Source organism: Colobus angolensis, unplaced genomic scaffold, assembly GCF_000951035.1.
Source record: "Colobus angolensis palliatus isolate OR3802 unplaced genomic scaffold, Cang.pa_1.0 Scaffold144, whole genome shotgun sequence".
NCBI classification, from domain to species: domain Eukaryota; kingdom Metazoa; phylum Chordata; class Mammalia; order Primates; family Cercopithecidae; genus Colobus; species Colobus angolensis.
This window is the reverse complement of record NW_012114533.1, coordinates 989,387-999,322: the sequence shown is the minus strand read 5'-3', so window position 1 is coordinate 999,322 and position 9,936 is coordinate 989,387. Positions and strand designations below refer to the sequence as shown.

General features: G+C 51.8%; 1 protein-coding gene across 3 annotated transcripts in view; it reads left to right on the top strand.

Annotated features, from left to right (window-relative positions):
- The window catches only part of PPRC1 (peroxisome proliferator-activated receptor gamma, coactivator-related 1), a 17,979-nt gene that overhangs the window by 2,939 nt on the left and 5,104 nt on the right, over positions 1–9,936 (top strand). Inside the window, exons 2-8 of one of the 3 annotated variants that reach the window (XM_011935487.1) lie at positions 2,288–2,476; positions 3,159–3,204; positions 3,318–3,419; positions 3,536–6,434; positions 7,481–7,534; positions 8,628–8,685; positions 9,398–9,468. In XM_011935487.1, the coding sequence (XP_011790877.1) occupies positions 2,394–2,476; positions 3,159–3,204; positions 3,318–3,419; positions 3,536–6,434; positions 7,481–7,534; positions 8,628–8,685; positions 9,398–9,468 (3,313 nt within the window). In that variant the 5' untranslated portion in view covers positions 2,288–2,393. Of the gene's footprint in view, positions 1–2,287; positions 2,477–3,057; positions 3,205–3,317; positions 3,420–3,535; positions 6,435–7,480; positions 7,535–8,627; positions 8,686–9,397; positions 9,469–9,936 lie in introns of all 3 variants that reach the window. The other 2 variants (XM_011935486.1, XM_011935488.1) reach the window with 2 other exon arrangements.

Here is a 9,936-nt window from a genome sequence, read left to right as displayed (position 1 = left end):
TCCCAGCTACTCTGGAGGCTGAGGCAGGAGAATGGCGTGAACCCGGGAGGCGGAGCTTGCAGTGAGCCGAGATCCCGCCACTGCACTCCAGCCTGGGCGACACAGCGAGACTCCGTCTCAAAAAAAAAAAAAGAGTTTAAACCTAATCCTAAGAGCAGTAAAATGCTATTGAAGGGACTTAGGGAGGGTCTCAGGCAGTGATCAGCTATGCATTTAAAAAGCTTCTGGCTGTTTTTGAACCCTGGAGGGAGGTTTGGTGGGGGAAAGCTAGTTGGGAGGTTTTTGAAGTTAGAAGTGCTGATGGCTGGCTCACTTTTAGCCTGAGCTTAGCACTTGGATGATCTTGGTACTCTGGGAGCTGTGCTATTTGGGAATTGAGTGATGGGTGAGGTCAGGTGTGAGGGTGTGTCTGACTGGACACCTGATGGAGGTGAAGATGAGTGGTTCATAGAGAGCTGGGCATTGTCTTGAGATTCCAGCCTAGTCGCTGGCGCTCTGGTAGGTAGGTGGTGGCAGAGGAAGTGGAGTTGCAGCCTCTTGGCTCATCCTGGAGTGTTTGCTGAGCCAGGTGCTATTCAGGTGCTGGTTTGTAATTATAGGATTGTGAAGGCCTGAGAGGAGTTAGTGCGTAAAACCTACCACCTTTCACTTATTCTCTGGGCCTGGCCTCCTAACGTGTCCTTAACCAACCTTTCCTTTCCCTGGGCATTGGTACCCAGCTCTGTTAGGAGGGTATATATTGTGGGGATGGGGAGGGGGAGATACCTGTTGCTTTTTTCTTTTGGAAGTGGTGCAGAATTTCACTTTGTTGCAGAAGGGGAAAGGGAAGGTCTTGCCTGTCTGTATGTGATCCTGTTCTCAGGCCTTTTTACTTAATGTTTCCTATACGGTAGTTTCCCCTTATCCACAGTTTCTGTTAACCTGCCATCAACTGGGGTCTAAAAATATGTGAGTACAGTACAGTGAGATATTCTGAGAGCCAGGGAGAGACCACATTCACGTAACTTTCATTACAGTATATTGTTTTAATTGTTTGATTTTATTATTAATTTCTTATTGTGCCTAATTTATAACTTAAACTTCATCGTTGGTAGGTATTGTATGTATCAATACATACCAATGTATTGGTAGTATCTGTGGTTTCAGGCATCTACTGGGGGTCTTGGAACTTATCCCTCTAGGATAAGCGGGGGACTACTGTAGCGGAGATCCCTGTGGCTCTGGCCTCACCACTACCATTCTAGTCCCTTCTGGCCCTGCCAACACCCACACTCTTGACAGGTCTGGGCGGGCTGCTTGATGCCTGACACAAGAGACCATAAATGCTGCTAGTTCTTAGAGGAGTGTTGGGCAGGGCCTTTCCATCTAGGGAATCAAGCTTTCTCTTCACTTGCTCTCACCTGGTAGGAGTGGGGAAGAGGCCTTTTGCTTGGAATTACCATTGAGAGGTAGAGTGTCTCACTGTTGAGCTTTCAAAATAAGTATCGGCCGGGTGTGGTGGCTCATGCCTGTAATCCCAGCACTTCCGGAGGCCGAGTCGGGTGGATCACTTGAGGTTAGGAATTTGAGACCAGCCTCGCCAATATGGTGAAACCCTGTCTCTACTAAAAATACAAAAATTAGCCGGGCATGGTGGTGGGCGCCTATAATCCCAGCTGCTCCGGAGGCTGCGGCAGGAGAATCACTTGAACCCAGGAGTCCGAACCCAGGAGTTTCATGGGGCTGGGGGTAGTGGGGTGGGGTGTGATTGCCAGAAAACTTAATGGTGCAGAAAAGTCTATGATTTTAGAGTTGTGAGGAGAGATCACCGTGGGCTGGAAGCTGGGGTGTCTTCTTGAAGAAGATAGGATTTGCACTAAGCAGAGGGCAGAGACCTAAATGGGGTTTGAGGTAGGTGAGGTTGTTGCAGCTGAAGCTGTCTCCTTGCTGATCTTTTTTGCTTTGGTGAGCCCCTCAGACTGTTATCTTCACTGCCGCCAGTAGATGATTCTGAACAATCTTGATTTTTCTGATGTTTTTACTCCTGGGTTTTAATCTCCTGTGACTTTAGCTGTTTCTGGTTGGAGCCGAAATGTTTTTCTGCCCCAGAAGGTCCTTGAAAACTATCATCCTGGCTGGGGCTTTTGCTCATAGGTTGTACTTCTCTGCCCTGCTAGCCCGGAAGTTTGGCAACAGTGGGGCAGCTGCTGAGTTTGGGCCCAGCAGTGGAGGGTACCTGATTTATGGAGCATACCAATCAGCTGCTGCCAGAGGGCTCTTACCCTTCTCATCTTCTTCTCTGCTCCAGGTGCTGCTGCATGAGGAAGGGGGTGATTCTGGCTTTGTCAGTCTATCTCGGCTGGGCCCATCTCTGAGGGACAAAGACTTGGAAATGGAGGAGCTAATGCTGCAGGATGAGACTCTGCTGGGGACCATGCAGAGCTACATGGATGCCTCCCTCATCTCCCTCATCGAGGATTTTGGGAGCCTTGGAGAGGTGAGCTGAGGCTGGGCTTGGATATCTTCAAACAGGAGCTTTACATGGGAGGCTCTAGCTAAAATTCTTGGCATGGCTCTGCTCTCCCAGCACCTTAACTTCTTCCTAGGTGCCCAACCGGAACCCTTCAAGTGTATTTTTTGTCTCTAAGAGGGAAGTAGGCTGCAGGCTGCCAGATTATGTCCCATATAAGAATTCCTTGCCTAACTTGGACTGTAGTCCAAGGCCTTTCCCACTGTCTAGGCCTCTGAACTACATGTCCAGAGGGTTCTGATCTCTGTTTTTGAGCTCATTTCTAGCCTGGCCGATGGTTGTCTGCTGAGCGTCCCACATCTTATTTGAGGGTAGGGGAATGTGTGAAACCCAAGCTTGAGTCAAGTCTGACAGGTCTCTGTTGACACCAGAGAGCTGGTGGATGGGAACTGAGATCGGAATCTATGCCTTCTGGTATTCAGATCCCTCTTGCCCCATTAGCTGAGTTGAACCTGGGAGACGGATTCTTTCAATATCCAGTCCTTAGTAGGTCCATAGTAGGTCATTAGGGATGTTGGTAGGATCTTCTGGTTGTTTTTCTGGAGCAGAGCAGGTTATCTCTGGAGGACCAGAATGAAGTGTCGCTGCTCACGGCTCTGACGGAGATCTTGGACAATGCAGATTCTGAGAACCTTTCTCCATTTGACAGCATTCCTGATTCGGAGCTGCTTGTGTCACCCCGGGAGGGCTCCTCTGTGAGTGTGGGACCAGGGGAAGGGGATTGGTATGAAGTTTAGACTGTGGCCCTGTGGACCTACTCATATAGCTCTGAAGCATAGACTGATCTCAGGTCTTTCTTTCCTCTTAGCTGCACAAGCTGCTTACTCTCTCTCGGACACCCCCAGAACGTGACCTCATCACCCCAGTTGACCCATTGGGGCCCAGTACAGGCAGCAGTAGAGGGAGTGGGGTAAGCCTGATCTAGGGGGCTTCAGAAACTCCCAGGTGGGAGGAATGTGTGGGGACAGGTCTGGAAAATACTTTCGCAAAGAAAACTCCTCCTGAGACTTCTCTTCTCTCCTGTAGGTTGAAATGTCTCTTCCAGATCCCCCTTGGGATTTCTCCCCTCCTTCTTTCTTAGAGACTTCTTCCCCCAAGCTTCCCAGCTGGAGGCCCCCAAGATCAAGACCACGCTGGGGCCAATCCCCACCTCCCCAGCAGCGCAGTGATGGAGAAGAGGAAGAGGAGGTGGCCAGCTTCAGTGGCCAGATTCTTGCTGGGGAGCTTGAAAACTGTGTGAGCAGTACTCTGGACTTCCCCATGCATTTGGCCTGCCCTGAGGAGGAAGATAAAGCAACAGCAGCAGAGATGGTATTGCCAGCAGCTGGTGATGAGAGTATCTCCTCCCTGAGTGAGCTGGTGCGGGCCATGCACCCATACTGCCTGCCCAACCTCACCCAACTGGCATCACTTGAGGCTGAGCTTCAGGAGCAGCCAGATGATCTGACGCTGCCTGAGGGCTGTGTAGTGCTGGAGATTGTGGGCCAGGCAGCCACAGCTGGCGATGACCTGGAGATACCAGTTGTGGTGCGACAGGTCTCTCCTGGACCCCAGCCTGTGCTCCTGGATGACTCGCTAGAGACTAGTTCTGCCTTGCAGCTGCTGATGCCTACACTGGAGTCAGAGACGGAGGCTGCTGTGCCCAAGGTAACCCTCTGCTCTGAGAAGAAGGGGTTGTCATTGAACTCAGAGGAGAGGCTGGACTCAGCCTGCTTATTGAAGCCCAGGGAGGTCGTGGAGCCAGTGGTGCCCAAGGAGCCTCAGAACCCACCTGCCAATGCAGCACCGGGTTCCCAGAGAGCTCGAAAGGGCAGGAAGAAGAAGAGCAAGGAGCAGCCAGCAGCCTGTGTGGAAGGCTATGCCAGGAGGCTGAGGTCATCTTCTCGCGGGCAGTCTGCCGTAGGTACAGAAGTGACTGCTCAGGTAGACAACTTGCAGAAACAGCCTCAGGAAGAACTTCAAAGAGAGTCTGGGCCTCTCCAGGGTAAGGGGAAGCCTCGGGCTTGGGCTCGGGCCTGGGCAGCTGCTTTGGAGAATTCTAGCCCTAAGAACTTGGAGAGAAGTGCTGGACAATGTAGTCCTGCTAAAGAAGGCCCTCTAGACCTCTACCCCAAGTTGACTGACACTATCCAAGCCAACCCTGTACCAACCCATCTCTCATTGGTCAACTCTGCCCAAGCCAGCCCCATGCCAGTTGACTCTGTTGAAGCTGATCCCACTGCAGTTGGCCCTGTTCTAGCTGGCACTGTACCTGTTGACCCTGGGTTGGTTGACCTTGCTTCAACCAGTTCAGAACTGGTTGAGCCTCTCCCAGCTGAGCCAGTGCTGATCAACCCAGTCCTGGCTGACTCAGCAGCAGTTGACCCTGCAGTGGTTCCCATCTCAGATAACTTGCCACCAGTTGATGCTGTCCTGTCTGGCCCAGCACCAGTTGATCTAGCACTAGTTGACCCTGTTCCTAATGACCTGACTCCAGTTGACCCAGTGCTAGTTAAGTCCAGACCAACTGATCCCAGACGTGGTGCAGTGTCATCAGCCCTGGGGGGTCCAGCCCCCCAGCTTCTCCTGGAGTCAGAGTCCTTGGACCCACCAAAGACCATCATTCCTGAAGTCAAAGAGGTTGTGGATTCTCTGAAAATTGAAAGTGGTACCAGTGCTACAACCCATGAAGCCAGACCTCGGCCTCTCAGCTTATCTGAATACCGGCGACGAAGGCAGCAACGCCAAGCAGAAACAGAAGAGAGAAGTCCCCAGCCCCCAACTGGGAAGTGGCCTAGCCTTCCAGAGACTCCCACAGGGCTGGCAGACATCCCTTGTCTTGTCATCCCACCAGCCCCAGCCAAGAAGACAGCTCTGCAGAGAAGCCCTGAAGCGCCCCCTGAGACTTGCCTTGTGCCTGTAGGTCCCAGCCCTGCTTCTCCTGGTCCTGAGCCACCTGTAAGCAAACCTGTGGCCTCAGCTCTCACTGAGCAGGTGCCATCCCAGGAGATGCCATTGTTGGCGAGACCTTCCCCTCCTGTGCAGTCTGTGTCCTCTGTTGTGCCCACACCTCCTGCAATGTCTACTGACCTGTCTTTCCCTGCAGGTGGGCTGGGCATACCCCCCAGTCTGCCGCCACCTCCCTTGCAGCCTCCTAGTCTTCCAGTGTCTATGGGGCCAGTCCTACCTGATCCATTTACTCACTATGCCCCCATGCCACCCTGGCCTTGTTATCCTTCTGTGTCCCCTTCTGGCTATCCTTGCCTGCCCCCCCCACCAACAGTGCCCCTAGTGTCTGGTACTCCTGGCGCCTATGCCATGCCTCCCACTTGCAATGTGCCTTGGGCACCCCCTCCTGCCCCAGTCTCACCTTACCGTTCCACCTGTACCTATGGGTCCTTGGGATGGGGCCCAGGGCCTCAACATGCTCCATTCTGGTCTACTGTTCCCCCGCCTCCTTTGCCTCCAGCCTCCTTTGGGAGAGCTGTTCCCCAAGCTAAGATGGAGTCTAGGGGCACTCCAGGCCCTCCTGAAAATATACTTCCCTTGTCGATGACTCCTCCCCTCAGTGGGCTACCTGGCCATGGAGCTCCACAGATAGAGCCTACCAAGGTGGAGGTCAAGCCAGTGCTTGCATCTCCCCATCCAAAACACAAGGTGTCTGCCCTGGTGCAAAGTCCCCAGCTGAAGGCTCCAGCATGTGTGTCTGCTGAAGGTGTGACTGTTGAGGAGCCTGCATCAGAGGGGCTAAAGCCTGAGACCCAAGAGACCAGGCCCAGGGAGAAGCCCCCCTTGCCTGCTACCAAGGCTGTTCCAACACCAAGGCAGAGCACTGTCTCCAAGCTGCCTGCTGTCCACCCAGCCCGTCTAAGGAAGCTGTCCTTCCTGCCTACCCCACATACTCAGAGTTCTGAAGATGTGGTACAGGCTTTCATCAGTGAGATTGGTGAGTGCCACACAGTTCCCCTACATAGTCCCCAAGTTGGCTGGGGGACTCTTCTCTGTAGAACAGCATAAGCCACCCTGATGAGGCTGGCCTTAGTTGGATTTCTTTGGGGGAATTTTTTGTTTTCGTTGTTTTATTTTGAGACGGAGTCTGGCTGTGTCACCAGGCTGGAGTGCAGTGGCGCAATCTCGACTCACTGCAACCTCCACCTCCTGGGTTCATGCTGTTCTCCTGCCTCAACCTCTCAAGTAGCTGGGACTACAGGTGCCCACCACCATGTCCAGCTAATTTTTGTATTTTTAGTAGAGACAAGGTTTCACCATGTTAGGCAGGTTGGTCTTGATCTCTGATCTCGTGATTCACCTGCCTCAACCTTCCAAAGTGCTGGGATTATAGGCGTGAGCCGCCACGCTGGGCCTTTTTTTTTTTTTCTTTGAGATGGAGTCTCCCTCTGTCGCCCAGACTGGAGTGCAGTGGCGCGATCTTGACTCACTGCAACCTCCGCCTCCTGGGTTCAAGCAATTCTTCTGCCTCTGCCTCCCCAGTAGCTGGGATTATAGGTGCTCGCATCCACGCCTGGCTAATTTTTGTATTTTTAGTGGAGGTGAGATTTCACCATGTTGGCCAGGTTGGTCTCAATCTCTTGACCTCATGATCCCCCCACCTCAGCCTCCCAAAGTGCTGGGATTACAGGTGTGAGCCACCATGCCTGGCCTGTTTTTGTTTTTAAGAGATGAGATCTCACTGTGTTGCCCAGGCTGGACTTGAACTCCTGGGCTCAAGTGGTCCTCCCACCTCAGGCTTCCAAGTAGCTTGGATTTATAGGCACAGGTGTGTGCCATCATACCTGGCTGGGGAGGGTTCTTCAGAGGCAGAGCTCTGGGTTGGTTTGAATCCTTCATGCTTTGTGCTGCTACCTTGGTTCACTTAGTACAGAGGGCAGGGGGAGTGGAAAGGGAGAAGTGAGATGATTTGGGGGCTTCCTGGGACCTGTGTACTCAGTTGACAGGGGCTCGTTTTCAATCCTGTGTTGTGTGCCTCCACAGGAATTGAGGCATCGGACCTGTCCAGTCTGCTGGAGCAGTTTGAGAAATCAGAAGGTGAGGGAACATGGGTAGTTTTGCTCCAACTCTTTTTTTGGTGATACTTCTTTTGGGCCTAGCCCTGTAGTTGCTTTAACTAGGGTGAGAGGGGACAGCCTTAGCCACTAGAGCAGCTCCCTAATTGGAAGATGGAGACAAGATTGAACTGTGATGGTAATCTAAGCCAGGGACGGCAGTGATACAGCAAGGAAGGTATTAAAAAGAGTAGACTGAGAATCCAGGCCGGGCGTAGTGGCTCATGACTGTAATCCCCCAGCACTTTGGGAAGCTGAGGCGGGCGGATCACGAAGTCAGGAATTTGAGACCAGCCTGGCCAACATGGTGAAACCCCATCTCTACTAAAAATACAAAAATTAGCTGGGCGAGGTGGCGGGTGCCTGTAATCCCAGCTACTGGGGAGGCTGAGGCAGGAGAATTGTTTGCACCCAGCAGGCAGAGATTGCAGTGAGCCGAGATCGTGCTGTTGCATTCTAGCCTGGGTGACAGGGTGAGACTCCGTCTCAAAAAAAAAAAAAAAAAGGGAATCCAAGCAGGTTGGGGTTGTTTAGGGACATTTTTCTAGAGGGAAGTAGCTTTCAGGCTGGACATTGAAAGACAGGTAGGAATTCACAGAGAGAATATGTGTGGCAACTAAAGGCAAAGGGTAGGTATAGGAAGAATGGCATATGGCACATTCGAAAGGCAATGAATAGCTGGCTTTCTCAGTATAAAGCATGGATGTAGGTGCTATGGAGGACACTGAGTTGGTAACAAGGCAAAATAGAAAATGTGATTTGTAGAACGAGAGTAGGCTGTGAGGCCAGGAAGCTAGTTAGGCAGATCGTAGATCATCTTGAACACTAGGCTTATACATTTGGACTTTATCTCAAATTCAGTGGAGGAATGTGGGTGTTTCTGAGCAGAAAAGAGACATAATTAAAAATAGTACTTGGTAATCAACTGGAGGAGACTGGATCTCTTCAAGGAGATCCCAACAGGGAATATGTAGGCAAAGTGGATTTTCCTCCTTTGGGTCTCAAAGCAAGCCCTTCTGTGCCGCCTCAGTCTAGAACATCTGGTTGGGCTTTTAACTAGTATGGTTTCTTTGCAGCCAAAAAGGAGTGTCCTCCTCCGGCTCCTGCTGACAGCTTGGCTGTAGGAAACTCAGGGTAAGTATGGAGATGTGAGCGAGTTACCCTACAGCTGTTGGTCAGCAGCCGGCTGACACTCCAGGACCATCAACTGGATGCCTCTGTTGCAGGGACGTTGTAGACAGCTCTAGAGTCTTTCCCTGTTTCCCCACCCCTAACTCTGCCCATCACTACTGGGCAGTATCTTGGGTGGTGAGGTGAGGATGGGCATGTTCACTGCCCTCCAACTGATTCCAATCAGGGGTTCCAAATGTCCTGGAGGTGCCTTTTATCTCCTGGCAAGTCATGCCTTTGGGGATTTCTTTCCTTCATTTAATAACACTTCAAGTTCACTCAGTGCTGGTAATGGTGTAACTTAAAGTGGAGGAAGATATTAATGGCTAGGAATCATTTTTCATGTTCATGGTCCTCCATCCTGTTCTGCCAAGCATGTTCCCCTCCACATTGATTTCAGGTTGGTTTGAGCTGGGCAGGTGAGACTCCTGATGTGAAGGAGGTGGCGGGTATTCAAGGTCATGGCCATCCTGCCTCTTGGAATTGGGCAGGGCTGAGTTGAGACCTAATCTGTGGTTCAGAATAAGACCCTTTTGTGCAGGAAGAAGATGATGGGGGCAGTTTGTGCATCCCATTCTTCTCTGCACCCACCCCCTCCCATTGATTTGTGAGAAAGGCAAATGTACAAGATGTTGAGGAGGCAATGAATCAGGCTTTCCCTTTTCCCCCCCGCCAGCAGCGTTGACATTCCCCAGGAGAAGAGGCCCCTAGACCGGTTACAAGCCCCAGAACTGGCCAACGTGGCAGGTGGGTTCAGGGTGGGGAATTCTGCCTGTGATTAGTCTATGCGGCAACATTTGCTGAGCCTACTCCAAATCAATTGTGTGTAGGCATTAAGGATATAGAGATCTGATCTCCAACCTTGCGGTACTCACAGTCTAGAGGGCAGATGTGTAAACAAATGAGCATGTTGAGTATCAAGTGCTATGTTACAGCCTATGGGCCAGGCGCAGTGGCCCGCGCCCGTAATCCCAGCACTTTGGGAGGCTGAGGCAGGTGGATCACTTGGAGGTCAGTTTGAGACCAGCCTGGCCCACACGGTGAAACCCTATCTTTATTAAAAAAATACAAAAATTAGTTGGGCGTGGTGGTACATGCCTGTAGTCCCAGCTACCTGGGAGGCTGAGGCAGGAGAATTGCTTAAATTCAGGAGGCGGAGTTTGCAGTGAGCTAAAATTGTGCCCCTGCACTCCAGCCTGGGCGACAGAGCAAGAC